This window comes from Takifugu flavidus, chromosome 11 (genome assembly GCF_003711565.1).
Source record: "Takifugu flavidus isolate HTHZ2018 chromosome 11, ASM371156v2, whole genome shotgun sequence".
In the NCBI taxonomy this organism is placed as follows: Eukaryota; Metazoa; Chordata; class Actinopteri; order Tetraodontiformes; family Tetraodontidae; genus Takifugu; species Takifugu flavidus.
Genome location: NC_079530.1, coordinates 1298874 through 1318432, shown reverse-complemented (window position 1 = coordinate 1318432; position 19559 = coordinate 1298874). Strand labels below are relative to the sequence as shown.

At 50.5% G+C, this 19559-nt stretch overlaps 1 protein-coding gene across 1 annotated transcript in view; it reads left to right on the top strand.

Annotated features, from left to right (window-relative positions):
- LOC130534038 (adhesion G protein-coupled receptor A3) overlaps positions 1-19559 on the top strand; it is a 98124-nt gene that overhangs the window by 77392 nt on the left and 1173 nt on the right. The window contains exons 15-19 of the mRNA XM_057047901.1: positions 5115-5242; positions 8515-8638; positions 14372-14517; positions 18408-18503; positions 18615-19559. The exon at positions 18615-19559 is cut by the window's right edge and continues 1173 nt beyond it. Coding sequence (XP_056903881.1) covers positions 5115-5242; positions 8515-8638; positions 14372-14517; positions 18408-18503; positions 18615-19559 — 1439 coding nt within the window. The remainder of the gene's footprint in view (positions 1-5114; positions 5243-8514; positions 8639-14371; positions 14518-18407; positions 18504-18614) is intronic.

Genomic DNA, 19559 nt, shown 5'->3' with positions numbered 1-19559 from the left:
TCCTGAGGTAGGGCTGGGGTTAGGTAGTGGGGTAGGGCTGGGTTAGGCTATTCTTTGGTTTAGGGTTAGAGTTAGAGTGAGGTTGCAGTTAATTTGCAGAGTGCTACTGGTGTGGTGGGTATGGGTGAGTGGGAAGGCTGCAGTCCTAACCCTAACTACTAACTGTAACCCTAACTCTAACCCTAGCCCTAGCCCTAACTCTAACTCTAACTGTAACCCTAACCCTAACTCTAACCCTAACCCTAACCCTAACCCTAACCCTAATCCTAACCCTGTCAGTAACCCTAAGAGGAGCCGTGCAGTCCTGACAGCCATACCATCAAACTTTTTTTTTTGATTAACTTTTTAAAGGAGTTTATTAAAATATTAGAACATGTTAGGGCTAGGCTTAGGGTTAGGGTTAGGGTTAGAGTTAGGACTAGCGTTAGGGCTAGGGTTAGGGTTAGGATAGCGTTAGGGCTAGGGTTAGGGCTAGGGCTAGGGTTTTTTAATCATGTTCTGATTGGAGAAAATACTTTAAAGGTCACTTCAGTCTAGCACATTTTCCAAACCTCTGAGAGTTAAACCACTCTTAAAAAAGCAGGTCACCAAATGCTTCTTTCTTCATATCCAACAACAGACCAATGTCAAATCTTTCTTTTATACTCAAGATTGTTGACAAAGTGGGAGCAATTAATTAAATTAACTAAATGAGCAATCAATTCAGCAATTTTTGGAGTTTGAATGGAATTTTGGCTGTTTTATTATCAGGGTTCAGACCCAACTGCAGCACCCAAACAGCTTTTTTAGAGTGTTAAATGACAGAAGGGTAAACGGGGACATGAGCAAGGTGTCATTTCTGGTCTTACTGGATCCAAGTGCTCCAAAAAACCTGATATCTGGTTCTGAAGACCATCTGCATTTATTTTCAACAACAATGACATCGCCGATACCTGAGTTGGGCAACACATCTGTGCTCCAGGTCAAGGGTCAAAGGGAGCCGGCCAATGGTCTCGTGATCCAGATGGGGCTAAAGTGAGGGATCCTCACAGCTCAGGAGCTGCTGTGAGTAACAGCTGAGGCGTGATTGTTGGCGCCGGTCACGCTGGCCGCCCCCCAGGAACATTAGCGCTGCTTCCAGCCCCAGATGAGCGATTTCTTCCCTCTTCCCCACCTCACCATTTCTTCCGTGGGCCCATCCATCTACAGCGCCCAGCAGTCTCCTTCGTTTTTCCTGTCTTTTTGTCACTGTTCAGTCCCCGGCTGTGCCCGCTGAAAGATCTTTTCTTTTTCTTTTTTTAACCTGTCCTTTTGCTTCTCTTTGTCCGAGAGAAGGATTCTGCTGAGCGTGCGTTTCCCTGTTCCAGGTTTGCCCTTCGCGTCCCTCCCGCATCTGCATGTGCTCCACTATAAAATGGCCGCTCCTCTCTTTGCTGTTGCTTTGAGTTGCCCTTCTGAAGCCAGTATGGTTGTTTATACTTCCTGTTTCTTCTCAGAGCTTCAGGAACCCAAACAGCTGTGGAGCTCAGTCAGAACATCTGTTTGAAGCCCCGTAGTCGGTCCCGTTGCATATTTTAGGTGCTGCTTCTGTGGTTGTGTTGCCTTGGCCTACTTAAACTGGCTCATGAGTTGAGGGTCTGGCCCATGCGGATCAGGAGCAGCAGCGGGAGGCAGGGTAGCGTGACCCCCTGAGTGGCGTGAACGTGAGGAGACGTGAACGTGCTGCTTCACGAGCGCTCTGTAGATGGTGGCGGGCGACCAGACGGCTCCTCGAATAAACAGTGGAGAGACATTTAGTGGGGTGCAAAGGAGCCTCCTCGGAGCAGCGTGGTCAGAAACATCCAGGTTTAGCTGCGCTACAATATGGATGTTTCCTATATTCTTAAGCATCAAATGGCACTTTAGCGTCATAATAATAATAAAAGCACTGGATTGATGTTGTCTGTTGATTTAAATAAGTACAGACGAGTCACCTGTGAGTGACCAATCATCACTTAGTTGCTCAGTTATTGATCACCTTCCACCGCTGCTGCCTGGATCATACGTGATTTAGTCGACCTGTTTCATGCCGTATAAAGCCTCAATAGTGTTCTTTAGATTTCACTGGGATGTTGATGGAATCAGGCGAAATGAAGAGACGGCTCACGTGGGTTTGGGCTGTGGAAATCCCAGCAGCTCCCACAGGAGCTGGAGTTTCTGTTATTCTCTACCGAGTCGGTCGGATTCCCATCAGACACCTCTTGGGCTTCTCGTTAACGACGTTAATCCAGAATGTTGCTCAGCTTCGGGCTTTTTTTTAAACATCATCGTGAAGGTTTCGCCCTGAGGACAAATCAAAATGGAATCCCCTTTAATTACGGAACTGCTAAATTATGCAGATGTGTTTATGGATTGATTCTACGTGTGTGGATCATCGCCTATCGTCCCTTTCCTGCACGTTTGATCCGGTCTCTCGTGTAGCGGATCTATTCCACGTCCGGGAGCGCTGCTCCCTCAGCCCCACGGTCGGCTTTTACCCTCCCAGAATTCCCGACTTTTATGGGTCTCGCGATCAACTTTAATTCAAAAGCAGAGGCATTTTCCTCGGCAATTTCACGCACCTGAAATCCGGCGCAGGGCTCATTAAGACAGTTAATTTGCTCGTCTGCAATCATCACGGTTTATTCTACTTTAACGGGCACTTTTTCCTTGAATCCACTGAGACATTTTTCTTGCCTTATTACCATAAACACACTCAAAACATGCTAATAGATGACAATATCCCCCCCCCCCCCTTCCCGGTGAGATACTATATGATCCTGAGAATGACCTCCAGGTGAAACTCTTATGTATTATATATAAGAGTATATATATCACATATTTATGTGGACGCCGTCGTACGTGCCTCATCCGGCCTCGCCACGGCCCCAGAGAGGATGGCACACGTGGTTTCTCCTCGGGACGCTGATGGAGTCAGACAGCGTGTATGTGGATCACTCTCCCAGACACAAACTCGCTCGGAGCCGGCGGCGGTTATGGAGATGAGGTGCGCTTTATTTAGCAACGTCATGGCGATGGAGCCTGAACGGTGATGTCACCACTGGCTCCGTGCGAAGCAGGAGCAGCTTCTGTTCAGACCTTCTAACGGCTCGCGTTGACGTCTGATGCAACAGGCTCGCAGAGCCAAATAAGCCCTCAAAGGTCAAAGCTGGGAAAATGGGAAGGAATGACTCCGCAAACATGCTAACGGTGCTTTGGTGGTGAAGGGGACCTAACGACTTCCGCAAATTTGGATTTTTCCTTCAAAGAAGGAAGAAATTGGTGCTATGAGGAGATTAAACCACTATTGTGCTGGGCTGCCAGGAGTTAAAGCTCAACGCTTCCGACTGCCGTAGGAAGCATGAAATGAATGTTGAGCGCCAGAGCGATGAGCCCGTTGATGTTTGGAGCAGCGATATTTGATGGCCTGTGGAGAACCAAGGATGACAACATGTCATCCATATGTCTGAAGGGCTCCACTAAGACGGGAGAATAGAAGGTCCGGCTTACTTATAGCTCGTATCGCTTGACACTTCCGTTATGGGATGCAGAATATTGAGGACAACCAGGCTCCACGATGAGGAACGTCGCTGACATGAGTAACCAGGAAAGGTCCTAGAAGGCAAGAATGTAGGATTCAGGCCTTGGGAACTATTTAGTGTCCATCGCATTATATCTGTGGTCCACACGTCGTGATATGTATCCGGACTATAAGTCGCACTTTTTTCCATAGTTTGTCAGGGGGTGCAACTTGTACTCAGGAGCGATAAATACATTATTACAGAATTTCACATGTTTGTTATTTTTACACTGACGTCCACCAGAGGGCGCTCTAGGCGTGTGTACCTGAGGAACAAGTTTCTTTAGCGACACAGAAGAAGAAGCGGTGCTTCGTCTATGGAGTTAGACTTGATTGTTTGGTAAACTTGCTCGGATGTTCTTTATGCTATAGTTATCTGAATATCTGTTAATATGTTACGTTAACAAAGCAGACACGTACTCAGGTCGTTGTGGGTCATGTAGCTGAATTTGTTACGTTAGCATACCGTAACGCTATTGGTAATCCATTATTATTTTAAATTGTCTTTCAAGATGAAATGTATGTTCTTGGTCTCGGATTTTATCAAATAAATTTCCCCCAAATGCGACTTATAGTCCAGTGCGACTTATAGTCCAGTGCGACTTATATATCTATTTTTCTTCTTTATTATGCATTTTTTGGCTGGTGCGACTTAAACTCCGGAGCGACATATAGTCCAGAAAATACGGTAGCTGCTATATGCTAAGAGTGAGCGGCCAACCTGCCCTGGCAGCTTCCCAAGAAGCGGCGTCCTGGCACCGAGTGTTCAAGTGTGTAAAACGCTGTGAATGATTCCAAACACGGGCAAAGCTGCTCTTTAAAGAGAGCGAGTCTCAAACAGCTGCTGGGTGCTCACACCTCGAGTCCCATCGGTGAGTTTACAACCGCTGATGTATCAAATCCGTCCAGAAAACTGGAAAACAAAGCCCTCGGAGTTCGGTGGGCTTTGAATAATGGAATTCCGCCACTCTTCCAAGTCATGCGGGCACGCGGCATCTGCTCAGTCTGTTCCCCTCTTGCGTCTCCAGACGGCCAGGTTAGGGTGGAATCAACCCAGCTGTCGTTTACCTTCGCTGGGCTCCATCAAGTGGCCCGATGTTTGGAAGGAAAAGGCTCAAGATCCTCTCCAAAGTCCTCAACAGAGGGATGAATGGCAACCTCGTCCATATGTCTGTATATATGTAAATGTGTGGTTTGAAACCTCAGGACGCACAGGGGCAGTTTTTGAAATGGTGCCTCTTTTCCTCTCTCAGAGATGAGCAAACTTTTATTGCATAAATGATTAAATTAGTAAATTCTATTAGAAGAGGAATATCCATAGGGATACTGCATAGCATGCTAGCTAATGCCTTAAGTCACAGACATTTCCTTGACATTCACGTGTATTTTGCTTGATATCAGGAGGGGGCAGAATATTGTGCTCATGCATACGGAGAGCTAATAATCGTTGTGCTACGGGTGGATTTGGCAAATGTCATTTTAATGCAGGAGGCTGCTGACTGATTATCCTCTCTCTCCCTCTCTGTGTCTGCTTCAGGATCTGAAGAAGGTGCTGTCTTTCCCCCCTTACCCCGGGGAGTTTTTGCACCCGGTCGTGTACGCCTGCACGGCGGTCATGTTGCTCTGCCTCTTCGCCTCCATCATCACCTACATCGTCCATCACAGGTAAGAAACGCGGGTTTCTTGATATGTGCAACGTCACAAAGACGCGTTAGCATCGTCTCCGGGTGCTTTCCAGTAACCCTGACCCCCAAACAGGCAACAGGGCAAGAAAAAAAGCCCTTTTTACCCGTCCACAGCAGCGGGGCAAGCAGGGGGTGCAGCTCAGTCTTCTACCTGTCTCCAAAAATGAAGGGGGAACGGTGGGTGCTCGGTAGCCTCGCTGATAAACCGGCCTTCCTGGAGCTTTTTATTGATAAAGATGCAATGTCCCGTATCTAAAAAAGCAGCACAGCCGGCTCATTTGCCCTTTTTTGACGGTATATTTGACACAGCGTGTCCTGCAGGGCTGGAATTCATGTGTGCTGGAAGACTAATCCGGAAGCTTACGTAACGCCTTCATCTCCCTCTTCTTTTCATCATGGGTTCCAGTTTCCAACCGCTCCGTCACAGATCCCAGGCTGACTGTGGTGGGAATCAGATGCTCCGGGCCGACACAAGCACACACATGCGTGCGTGTGTGTGTGTGTGTGTGTGTGTGTGTGTGTGTTTCAGATAACAGCAGGTTCGTGTTATTCCGGATGGAGATGTGGACGCAGTTGTCGGATCATTTTAACATTTCAATACGGGCCCAGCTTGAGCGACGTTTTATTGTGTCTGTGGTTCGAAGCGCCTTCCCTTTATTTAAACTGCACCTTTCTGGGGGGAGGGAGGAGAATTAGCCCAAGAGCAGCACCCCAGACATGGAGAAGTCAAAAAATGGGAGAAAAAGAGAAGGTTCCAGGGGTTAAAGAGGGGTATTTGGAGGCTTCACAGCGGGCTTTTTCATCTTGGGGCAGATATTTGATTCCATGTTGCTGAAGCTCAGAGATCAGCTACGCTGCAGACACACTGATCCTGAGTCTGGAGCTACGCTAGGACAGAACCCGCCACCTGGATCCGAGTTGGACTCCCACAGGATTGATCTGGTTGTGTGAATGTAGTCAAAGCTAGTGCTCAGCTCAGAGCAGATCGGTTGGGTTAGATCCTGGTTTTGTTTTGGTACCATCATATCGTTCTTCTCCTCATTTCCTCTGCGACCGAGCCGGTCTGTGGTCCAGCAGGGCCCCTGATCTGGACTCTGGTCTGCGGTGCTGCAGCCGGAGGGGCGTGCGTGCGTCACCGAGGCGACAGACAGGCTGCGTCCTTGGGCGGCGGCGACAAACACCTGCTCCTTTCGAAACGGAGGATTTCACAGTCGCAGAGAGGCCAGATTGGGTTGAGCTTTTTTTAATCAGTGGAAATGTCGGCAATCACGGCGCCACGTCGCGCCCGTTCACACAGAACCGCTCACATTCAGCCGGGCGGGTCGGCAGAAAACAGAAGAATCGATACTCTGACCTCTGGAGGGGAAGGGAAGCCTGAAATGTTGCCGCAGGATGATGAATCCGACTGCCTCGGAGAACAGAACCAGACATTTAAAGCGTTTGGAACGGGAATAACGAGCAGCAGTGGAGGTTCTGCCAGGGCCGACTCCCCTTTTTCTTCTTTACTGTGGAAATTGAAAGCTAAAGCGGTGCAGGAAGACCCCTATTTTAATATCTGCGTCTGCACATGGAGACAGATGTTTTTACAGTGCAACGCAGTGGTTACGTGCACGATTTATTGGTCACATTTTAAACAACTACAATCACACAAATAAGACAAAGGGCGCTACTTAAAGCAGCTACGTCGGCGTGTCACGCAGCAGAGAGGCTACCGGCGTTTTTCTTTCAATTGCACTCACATTAACCAACTCCTCATCGTCCTCCGCCCCCCCCCGGGCGCCACAACGCGTCCCTTTTTAGTAACACTCCAGCCCTGGAGTGTTACTCCAGTTGACTGACAGTTTCCATGGCGAGAGCGGATTGTGTTTTAAGTGTGTAGGCAGCTTTTTCAGGATAACAGCTCTTTGAATGTGGTCATTTTCTCAGTTCGTGGCACTTACACGTGCACGCCTCCAGCATGTGCACTATAGCCAGAGAGAATCCCGGTGTAGAAGGTCGGAATCGTGTCTTCGGATCCCAGAGCGGCAGGAAAAGACTTTACCGCTCAAGGTCAAATGCCGATAAATCCAAAATTCCAGATGATCCAATCAGAAGATCAGAAGATGAACTGATGTGGAGGGTGAGCCTGGCCAAGGAGCCCCGATCTTCGGGATGGGGGGGGCACATTCATACGGACACATGTGCAGAAACAAAAGAGTAATCCGAGGAATCATCTCCAGGCCCGTGGAGATGGAGCTCGTTCCCTAATTAGTCCCGTTATCGGGTTAGTAGCGGTGTTTGAGCCGGACCCCCTCTATGCTGAAGCCACAGCTCCTTTTTTGGGCTGATGATTCTCCTCTAAGCTGCCGCCGCCCGTTGCTGTGCTAGTTTTATGCTAGCCTTCAGCCTGATTTCGCTCTCTTTCTCTACAAATTCCGTGAAACAGGTCAGCGACTAATGTACATTGTTCTGACCGGGGTCGTCGCGTTGCTGACATTTGGCACAGCAGTAGGCGGCAGGTGAGATAGCAGACGTGGAGCCAGAACAAATTAGCCCACATACGATAGAAGACGGGGATGCGGAGGGCCGCCGGGTTAATGTAGTTGACCCAATGAAAGCCCAGAGAAGAGCCTATGAAAGCTCCTTCCAGGAGGTGGGGGGCTGGGAGCTGGCCTGATTTATGGCCTCTTTGTAGACCGGAGCTCAACAGTGGGATTGTTGTAGAGACACTGACGGCAGCGCCCCCCCACCCCCCACCCCCCCACTAACACTAGCAGTGCCTCAGACAAAGCGCCGAAGCTCAGCTCGCTGCTGAGCGCCGCCGTTTCATCTGCAGCCGGCCGGCGTGCAGCCGGACTCCATCTTGGGCAGCGGAGCTTCCCAGCGAACGTCTCCATCAAAGTAACTGTGTCTCCTCACAAGCCGATTTAGGTTAAGTGCTCTGCCCACGGCTGCGTAAAAAGAGGTGCCGGTTTTGTCCAAATGGACGTGAGCGCGTGTGTTTGGATTGTGGGAACGTCAATAGACTCAGCCGACTGGAAGCCGTCGCCCTTAATGTCCTCATCCTCCCTGTCGGCAAACACTGGCGCATAAACACGCCGCATCCGGGTTCAGAAGGTCTGCGAAGGAGTCTGTGCACGTGTTAGCCTAACCTCTTTTGTTTGTAGCGGAGGGACGGGCCCTCCAGGTGATGGGCGGGCTACCTGGGACACGGCAGGCTAATCAATGTCCGCGGTGGCACTTGCTAATCCCATTCTTGCTCTTTCCCGGCAGTGCGATCCGCGTCAGTCGGAAGGGATGGCACATGCTCCTCAACTTCTGCTTCCACACGGCTCTGACCTTTGCCGTGTTCGCCGGCGGCATCAATCGAATCAAATACCCCATCATCTGTCAAGCGGTAAGTGCATTCCCTCTCCATCCGTCCTGCTCCGGAAGCCTCGCAGCATTGATTAGCAACGTCTGCGGAGGCGCGGAGCCCGACCGCCGCATGTGCGGAGCTTCGTCACGGCTTCGTCACGCCTCGGCTCCCGCCGTGACCTCCTCCGATCTAGCTACGTCACCAGTGAACCTGCAAACGTTCCGATGTCGGAAGCTTCATTCTTGACTGGATATTGGTGCCTTGTTCAGTCAGTTCCGGGCTCTGGCGCCACTTCAGCTGTCACGAGGCCCCTCATTCCATCATAAAGGCTCCGCCCCTACACGCTGAAACGCTGCGAGGACCCCCCCCCTCGCGTGACTGACTCGGAGCAGATGGCGTTGTCAGCCATTTTAATTTCCCTCGCTCACCTGCAGTTTAGTGTCACATTAACTTTACCATTTAGAGAAATTAATCTCTTTCTGCTGCTCACACTGAGCATGAAAGGGGATTGAATCCATAAAGCCCCCCCGCCGCCGCCGCCGCCGCCGCCGCCGCCGTCACACAACACCGGTGCCGGACGTGCAGCCCAATTTTTGCCTGTAAGCGTGCGTGAGTGTGTGTGTGAATAATGCGTGTGTGGACGGTGACCTGTCCAGGGTGTCTTCCTGCCTCTCGTCCAATGTGCTCGTCTCAAGGACGCCTTAATCAGGAATAAGCGGAGGTTAAGATGGACGCACCAAAAACTAACAGCGACGTCGGTCCAGGTTTTATTCTGGGATGTTTTGCCTCCTTTATTGGTTAATCTGGGGAAAAGAAGCTAGTGAACATTCCCACGTTTGCCTTCATTCCCATTTTAATGAGTTATTTTACAGATTAAAACACTGTTGTGGAGGTAAATAAAGCTTTTTATCTCAGACCTGTACTAATGAATATTAATCAGTCTCTGATCTGTCCCTGTACGTCCAGATCAGATGTTCTCTGTCCTCTCTGCTTTGAGATAGCAGCATCTTAAAAATCACACGTTTCTATCGTCTTTTAGCCAGAACTTCTCCTGGTTCTGTTGTGCCCGGATGGCCCGATGACCCCAGTCGTCCTCCTTATTAGTCATCCTACTGAAATCCTGTTTAATCGTGACCACGTGTCTGTCAAACGGCCTCGGAGGACTCGTTACCACAGACGTGTGGCTGAAATATCCAGGCTGTGCCTACAGAGGAATTTACCGTAATTTCTGGACTACAGAGCGCAACTGATTATAAGCCGCATAATCTAATTTTAGAAAGAAAATCAATTTTGTACTTAAACAAGACGCGGGTATCCTACGTAGTAATATGAAGAATTAGATGGAAAACATTCAGTACCGGTAGATGTTTTTATTACCGTAAGAGACGAGTCACTGACGAGCAACAGACAGGTCAGAAACAACAGCCACTCTTTTCACTTGTATGTTTATACAGAGACCTTAAATCCAATTTTCATCACGTCAGGATTTTTTAACTTTTCTTTTAATTTAATCCACTTAGCAACATAAATATATTCTACCGGTAAATGCTTTTTTTTCTAACGGTGTCTGTAATGCAGCTACCTCGAAATATACGTTTGTATCAGCTACACACAAATTACGTTGTTTATGCTTTTTTACTCAAACAATGAACAATCTAAAACTCCCCGATGGCCCACCTCTAAAATCTTCTATTTTCATTGCGGTGGCGATTGCTTTTGCCTTCCGTCTGATTTGTACAGCGGAAACACCGCGGCCGCCTGCTCTCTGTGTGTGCCCAGTCTTCCAGAACTTTCTCAAGCTCGGGCCACCTGCGATGTTTACGTCTAAAAGCTTTTGCATCTTTTTGCTTTGGATCAGTTCTTCAGGCGGGCGTCTCCACCTTCTCGCCATTGATTACCGTAATGCTAATATTACGCGTGGCAGCTCAATTTCCCTCTTCAACCGCCAGAGTGATCGCTTTTAACTTAAAAGTCGCATCATATGCTTTTCTTCTAGTATTTTCCATGTTGATGAGGGTTAGTAAAAATGACTGATTCACAATAGTTGTGATAGTGCGCCACGAAAAAAACATAAATAAGCCGCACCGTAGAATAAGCCGCAGTGTTTAAAGTGTAGGAAAAAAGTAGCGGCTTATAGTCCAGAAATTACGGTAATGCTGAAATCCATTGGATGTGTCCTCTCGAAGGGTGTTGCCAGCTTCACTCATGTACAAACGTCACAGTGAGCAGGACCGATGCTCCAAATGTCCAGTTTCATCAAGAAAAAGAGATTTCCAGCATCTCCTTGTGGACTTTGGTCCATCTGGAGAAGCGTTTAACGTATTCAGTCCCCGTTCATTTCTGTCCCGTTACCCCGGGGCTGGTGGATGCCGTTTGCTGCTCCTCCTTCATCCAATCATTCCTAACAGGGTGAGTGTGTGCAGACTTGGAAGGAGCCCAGGTTGTCTGCTGCTCCACTGGGACGGGAGCCGCTCTCCACAGACAGTTTGAGATAATTAAAAGCGCGCTGGTGGAGACGTGTGATGTGTGATCACACGCAAGGCACGCGTTCGTTCCCACTCAGAGAAGCTGCAGGGTTCCCTGAACTCCTTCCAGGTTTCCCACCTCTCGTCTGGTCGGAAACGCGCCCGCCTCCATCAGAGGGAACGCCGGTCGCCTTCCGCCTCTGCCTACGTGCCCCATTTTGGCTGCGTTTAACGTCACTCTTGGATCTGAAGTGATCCAGTCTTTGGTCTCCTTTTCCTCCTTTTCCATCTTTGCCCAGTTTGGCCGTTGATTTGCGCGACGCTCCAGCGCTGACGCGGCATTTCTTCTTTTCCCGTGGGCAGCAGAACGGCGCTCTCGCCTTGTTTTGCCTCCCCTTGCCCTGAACCAGCAACACGTGGGTCTCACTTTAAAGTTCCCTAAGTGTGACTGGCATTAAACGAGCCATTAATTCCACAAAGAACCCCTTTAGGGAGGTGACCTTGATCTGGGCTTCCAGCTAGCTGTCAGCTGCAAGATGCTTTATGGAGGATTTTCTCATTAGCCTGCTGCTGTGAAATGAGTTGTTTTGGCAAATACTGCTAACAAGTCTTACTGTATCTGCTGTGGTTGGTTCTGGACCTGCAGTGGGTCCAATCTGACGGCTCCTGAGCTCATTTCGGAGCACGCTGGGTAGAAGACGGTTCCCAGGATTTCTCCAGTTTAGCAGCGCTCGGATGTGCTGGAAGCGTCTTCTGACTCGGGTCAACATTGGAGCCAAAGCCAAGAGTACAGTGGGACCTCTACTTACGAACGTCTCTACATGCAAATTTTTCAGGTTACGAAGCGTCTCAACGGGAAAATATTTCCTCTTGTTACGAAAGAAATTTCAGGATACGAAAGGCAAAAATACGCTACCGCTGCTACTCGCAGCTCGCGGAGTTTAACGAACACAAACTTGCTTGTAGCTGCTCTGCCATTGGCTATCGGCTAGCATCTTCCTGTCATCCCATTGGCTAGGAAGGACGTCAATATGTACAAGTTTTTGTCTATCCCAGCGTCGCCTTCGTTTACCTTTTATTTATTGTGGGTGTTCGTATGTTTGTCCATTAGATGGCGGTGTTACCACAAGTGTTAACGTTCGTTGCTAGTAATGACGGCTAATGTAAGATTAGCCTGTAATAAAGTTCATTTTGTTCCTGGAGAAGCCTTGCACTGAATTCCTACATTTATTGTGCGGTAATCTAATTGTAACATGTATTTGTTACATGTTTTGATGCATTTTTATGATTTATAACAAAAAATTATGTCCGAATTTTTGGGGGCTTGGAACGGATTAGGGCATTTACATGGAAAACGCGTCTCTACTTACGTAATTTTCAGGTTACGAAACAACTTCTGGAACGAATTAATTTCGTAAGTAGAGGTCCCACTATAACACTGCAGAGAGTAAAAGTCAGTCGCACACTCCAAAACTTGTTAAAAAAAAGGGAGATTTTAGGAATAACGGAGAAGTGTTCCACCACTCTGGAGTTTCTCTTTAACCATTTTAAATGCTGTAGATTAAAGGGGTCATTTGGGAGCTCCCAAATGTGGTGGAGGATACTTCATGGACCCATCTACGACCAGGAACTTCCTTTTTACCCAGCGCAGCATAATGAGATGTATGATTTAGAAACATTTTTAACAGTACGGTACAATTTACAGTACGTCAAATATACCCAGGTGAAGGGATTCAGGTCAGTGCCCATCAGGATTCACTGGAAGAGGAAGAGCGGGAATAACTAGAGCATTTGAACCTGTCATTGTCTGAAGACTTTAAACGCATCGCAAAAGACGGAGCGTCAAAGCCAAAGTCCAAACCGTCTCTTCATCCCTCACAAAATAGCTCCCGTTTGCTAATATTTTCAACTTTTAGCCAGCCAAGTGATTATTTCTGTCTGATTTAGAGCTTTTGGAAACAGCTCTGCTTAAATCTGACACATCAATATGTTTTCTATTAAAGTTTTCCTCAAATTCCGATTTTGAGGGGGACGCGTGCGTGTGTGTGTGTGTGTGTGTGTTGTCAAGCTGTTATTTTCAGATTAAAAATGAAAGAGGTATAGAACAGGAATTTAGCATACAGGAGCTAATAAATGCCACCGAGCGCTAACTTTAGCCTTTTCCAATAGGACTGTTTGGCCAAATCTTCTAATCCTAAACACCCGTTTCCTTGTTGGCGTGATTTCCATTTATTTGTGCCGAGCTGACACCCCGCTGAAGTGATGGAACAGGACTTCTGAGGTGACAAGAGCTTTATCTTTTTAATGGGGACACATTGATCAGCTTTCCTGGAGTCATTTCCAGCGTCTCCTTTGTTCCCCGGGCTGCTCGCTGATCCGATCACTGACTGAAATATGAAATATTTGCCCAGATTTTCCAGCAACAAAAGGCGGCTTAAAACGGAATATTAGAATATCACAATGTGTTTGTGCTCGGCAGCAAAGCCCTCCACACATGCAGCAATCAGGAAGTGATGCGATGGAACGCTGCGGCACCTGTAGACCAGTAAGGTTGCTGGTTCTGGCCCGACAGTGGACCGTGCTCACCATAGTTACCCACCAGTCAGACCAGTATCACTGCTATCAGACTGGTTCGGATCTTCGGGAGCCTGACTTTTAAGGCCCACGTGGCATGACCTTGATCCTTGACCTCCAGAAACGGACTCCATTGTTCCCCCCGTACGTGTGCATGCTTGCTGCATTAATGTTTGAGCCAGCGCTTCCATCCCAGGCGTGACCTTGAGGGGGATTCCGACGGATCTCCTCCGCTACAGAGGAAAATCGGGCGGGTTGTGGGCCTTTACGTGGTCATTTGCTGTCATTTTGAGCATCATCAGGAGCTACCACGGACGCTTCCACTTAGCATCGGCTAAGTTGGATCAGACCCCCCCACCCCCTTCCCCAGATATATGTGTTTGCTGCTTTTTGGAGAATATTCATGAGCAGTCGTGACTCTCATTTGTATTCCGGTTTATTATTCACCGTGCAAACCGGTTGTCCTCTAACTCCGCTGATAAGGAGCTGCTCAGTATCCACAGCTGGATCCTCCACATAATGCTCTTATCCCACACAACCTTGATGATTCACCAGCACTTTCGCATTATTGTCTCCCAGTGAAGGATTCGTGGAAGGAGCAGGTGTTGGGGAAGTGTGTATAACGGACAAAGAGACGCCCTTGGAGCGACATTGCTGGGGTTTTTTGTCCTTTTTTTGCCCGTTTTCACAGCTGCTCTGAACACATTTGGAATGGGTGTCGTTTTCCTTCCAGGTGGGGATCGTGCTGCACTACTCCTCCCTTTCCACCATGCTGTGGCTCGGGGTGACGGCCAGGAACATTTATAAGCAGGTGACCAAGAAGCCGCCTCAGAGCCAGGACAGCGATCCGCCTCCGCCCCCGAAGCAGCCGCTGCTCAAGTAAGTACGCTCAAACGTCTCAGATGGTAGAAATGAGTGTTTGTCCAGTAATTAGTGTGGGAAAATGGAAAAAATAGACAAGATACAAGATGTAGCAGCAGCATTGTAGCATTTCCTGTCTGGCCCAAATGCCCCGATGGGCCTTAAATATTAGTAATCGCCGTTTTAAAGTCGTTCCGAGCGAAACGTGGCGAACGGTACCAGGACACGCTTCACAGCCCCATTCAGGAAGTGAAGCTGGAACGTGTCACTCGTCGTAAATGCTCACCCGTATTTATCTCTGTGGATCTCAAACATCTTTTTTAAGGGAAGGGAGCAGGTTTCTGTGCTGCTGCGCGCAGCCACACAAACACCAAAGTATTTGTAATTTAATGAAGGAGGAACTTTGAAGCTTCCTCCCATCTGGCCTGAGATTTGAGTGGATCCAGAGTTGGAATTAAAAGTAAGTGCATTAGTTCTGACAAGGTGACGAGTGCCTGGGGTCGTTTATAATTCAATTTGTATTTAATCTTCCTGTAATATAGACACTTCCAATTTCTAGGAATAGCGAAGCCTCCATCCTGACCATAAACCTGTCTATTGGGTGATGTTGCAGGTGTTAGCTAGCATGGCTAAAGCAGAAATACATTATTGTTAAACCCTAATGTTTAACAATAGTGTTCAAGCCTTCGTTTTAGACACTGTTTGGTTCGGGAAGGTGCGAAATGGGAACGGGAATGTTGGAAAGGTCCGACGGAACTGTTACAGTCCGACAATAGCGCCTGTTTATGCTGCTCTGCGGCGAAAAACGCACCCGGAAATACCATGTCGTGACTTCCCGTCAGGCTTGCAATGATTTATGTGTTTTGGGATTGTTTCTTTTTTCTTTTTCCCAAGCAGTCTGAGTTTCTGTGGGCAGGAGGAAAGTGGGGAAAGCGTGCGAGTTATTCAGGTTGAGAGCAGCGGTGGGCTCGGCGGGGGCGGTTACGGGGCAGAGGTGCAGGCAGGAGTGCAGGCGGGGCGTCGAGTGTAGCCCAGAGACTTGGAAGGACACTCCAGAGATCATTTTATCAGGGTTTGAACGTCGGAGGGCCAGCTAAAGGTCACATTACGCAAGAGGACGCTTCATCATTCCGTCTAAAACCATCCAGGGGAACGCCTCAACCGGACCATCGCAGGTGAAATGAATGGAGAGCCGTGAGACGAGGAGGTCAGACTCACCTAAATTAACCCGCTGCCTCGGCATCACCCCCCCCCACTGGCTCAGACACCCAGAGCCCAAAGCTTTATCAGAAATCTGAGTGGATTTCCCTCTAAAACCCCTTTATCAAATGGGATCGCCACGTCCAACTTTCACTCATTCTCCATCTCATTCCCTCTCTGCTTACTGGCAACATTTGGGGGGTGTAAGCGGATCAGCACGTGGACGCACGGGGGGCGGGGTGGGGGTGGGGGGGGTTCTGCCTCCCCGCCGAGACGGCGCCGCGCCGGCTCGCCTGCACGCTGTGCTGAGCCCGACTCAGGGAGAAATCCTGTTAAGGGGGGCAAACGCAGGACAATCGGCTGTTTGCGGGCTCAGTTGAAGGCTTTAAAAACAGGAAGCTGGGCCGGAACCCTCTAGATGTGCACCTAAAACTTGCTTCCACGGGGGATATTATGGGATCGTTCCAGTTTGGTCCTGAGAGCGATGAGAATCTGCATGTGAACAGCAAATGTCTGACATCCTTAAATGTGGGATCTGCTCGTTGCTGCGTTTAATCAGGTCCTCAGGCCGAGGATGAGGACCCCCCCTCCGCCTCAAACACCGTCCCCATCGGACGTTTTTAACGCGGAACGTTCCGGAAGCTCTCCCATCGCGCACCACTTGTGAATGAGATCGTTTCGGCTCGTGTGGTGCAGCAGTGGGGTTGATCCCCTGTGATTGACTGTGAGGCTCCTGTCAGACAGGCACATGCAATGGGACTTAGCAGCTGCCCCCCCCCCAACAACCGCCCCCATTGCCTCCCATCAGCGTTTGATATCTGCTGATCTCTGCCAGGACTCAGGTGGATCACGTCCCATTGTGCTGCAGCCTCGAGGTGCGATTTGTGCCCATTACCATCTGTAACGCAGCACTTCAGCGCCCGAGTGGACGACAGTTAGCTCGCCGTTAGCTAGCTTGGTCTGCGACAGAGCTCAAGTGATGTCATTTAAAACCTGGCGTGGAGGGCAACAACGCGGATGTGGCCAAACATCTGGGCCGCTCTCTGGTAACAGAGGGTTTACCTGGACGCCACAGTTGGTGGTCTGATGGACGGGACGGAACGCCCTCGTGGCCCATACAAATTCAACCGGCGTCATTACGTCTTATTAAGCCGGTGATGCTGTTAGAAGGAGGCGGCGGCACCTCATAGGCTCATTTATTTATGTCTACGCCACCCGCTGCCCCATCGGGGAGCTCCATGTCCGTCAGCCGGAGAACATCCTGGACCAGGTCCAGAGAGACGACGCTTAATACCCATAATTCCGAGCGCAGTGCATAAGCACGGGGTTGTGATGGGAGTCGCACGGGTGCCGCTCACAGGCACTTTAGGGTCTCCGTATCCGCCGTGGCGGCATCGGGAGGCAGAATTCTGCACACTCTGCAACTTTCGCTCTAATAGAATGATAAGAAAAACGTGCGCAGCGAAGCGCGCGAGCTGGCGGCGGCGCCGTCGGTCATTCGCCGGCACCTCCGTGCATATTTTTATTTGCCACCTTTCAGACTCTGGGTTTAAAGCGCAGTTTGCCTTAATTTCCCCTCGTTCTTCTCATTTCTGTTGCGGCGACTGACAGGCGGGCGAATGGCTTTCTGTCGAAGGTGCGTTTCCTGCTCCCACTCAGGCAGAGTGACAGCCTCTTAATGCCCCCCCTCTTGCCTCCAGCCACCCCTCACCCGCCCGTCCAGACAAACATCAGTGATTGTAATTGAATTTTTTGGGACAGGCACTCTGGGACGGAGGACAGGTTCAGGAAGAGAAGATGAAGACAGGGAGAAATAGAGTAGCGGAGAGGCTGGAACGGTGACGGAGGTTAGGACGGAGCAGGAGGGAGGAGGAAATAGCAGCGTTTTTAGACAGGAAAGAGACGGAGGACGAGGACGGGGCGCGGAGGGGGCAGCTGGGGGATTAGCGTCGGTTCTTCCTCTTGCTCACCACATCTGCTGATTCCTTGAACGGATTAAAACAGGATATTCACCCTGACATCAGGACACCGTGTGAACTTCTGCTCTTTGAATACGTTATGCTAACTCGGCTAGCGTGCTAACTAAATACGTCCCCACTATTGCTACCGAATCTCGATTTTGGATTTGACAACTAACTAATTCATAAAGATGCCGACATCCCTCTGCCAGACCGATGTAAATATCCGGCTAACGGAGCCTAGCTGCAGACCAGGAAGTGGGCCAGACCCCCTGATGCTCTGAGCCTCTTTCTTTGGTACCTGCAGCCCAATCAGGCTGCGCAGATTGCCCGGCTCTCTTAAGAGGGCCACGTCAGCAGCGTCTGACAGCTCAATCTGGAGAGCAGAGAGGAGGAAATCAGAGTGGAAGTCCTGCTGCCTTTGTGGGGGCCTATCTCCTGGGAAGGAGTCAGTGGATCAGGCATTTACACGATCCCGCCAGCGGGAACGCGAGCGGTTCTGGAACACGGCTCAGTTGGGATGTTCCGCAAGACAAAAAAAGAGGAGTCAGGTAGATGTTAGCTTAAGGTTTCGGAATGTCCGATGTTGCTAGCTGACGCTGCGTCGGGAATCCTCTCTAGTTTAGCCCGGCGGGCGAGCGCTTCCCTTCCGTCCAGGAGTGGGTTTTCTCTAAGTCTTCAGGTTTTGACGGTGGGCCAGTCTGGGTCCTTCTCCCCTCACGCGTCTGTCTCTGTCTGTTTGTCCCTCAGATTTTACCTGGTCAGCGGCGGCGTGCCGCTCGTCATCTGCGGAGTCACAGCGGCCGTCAACATAGAAAACTACGGCAGCGGGGAGCAGGCGCCATAGTAAGATCCGTTTTATAGACCCTTCCGATCAGGGTGAAGGATCTTCCATCTTCTGGCTGCGTTTTCCCGGCGTTTGGGCTTATTTTCATTCCGCTTCTGCTGTTGTTTCAGTTGCTGGATGGCCTGGGAGCCCAGCCTGGGGGCCTTCTTCGGCCCCGTGGCGTTCGTCGTCCTGGTAACCTGCGTCTACTTCCTCTGCACCTTCATCCAGCTGCGAAAACACCCCGAGAGAAAGTACGAGCTGAAGCAGCTGACGGAGGAGCAGCAGAGGCTCGCCGCCGTGGACGTGCCCACCCACTGCCACCAGGGGGCCGAACCCGTGGCTCCGAGCGGCGGGGGCCACTGCCCCGCCGGCTGCCCGGGGGTCCCCATCAACCCCGCGCTGCTGGCCAATGAGCACTCTTTCAAGGCCCAGTTGAGAACGGCGGCCTTCACCCTGTTCCTCTTCCTGGCCACCTGGACCTTCGGGGCGCTGGCGGTGTCCCAGGGCCACTTCCTGGACATGATCTTCAGCTGCCTGTACGGTGCCTTCTCCGTCACCCTGGGCCTCTTCATCCTCATCCACCACTGCGCCAAGCGGGACGACGTTTGGCACTGCTGGTGCAGCAGCTGTCCGGGCCGGCGTGCCGACACCTGCTCCGGCGCCCACGGCCCCGCCCAGGCGCGGCCCAAGGTCAACGTGAACGGCGACACCCCGGGACACGGCCACGGCCACTGCCACCACGACTCGCCCTGTCCGGGCAAAGCGGCGGTGACCTGCGCTCACGGTAGTTTAGCTTCCTGTAAACACGCCTCTCTCCCGTCCTCGCAGAACCACGCGACGTGTCTGGCGCCGGTGGCGCCCTGTTGCGCCGCCCTGCACAGCCAGCAGCTGATGGAGGAGGAGTCGGCGGCGGCCACGCACGTCCTGCTGCACGCCGACCCCGAAGGTTACCGCCCGGGGATCCAGCTGCACCCTTGCCTGAAAAGCAGCGCTAGGACTAAAGGCCGCCAGTTTAGCCGCCGGGCCGGCGCCGGAAGCGAGCGGGAGTACGCGTACCACATCCCGTCCAGCGT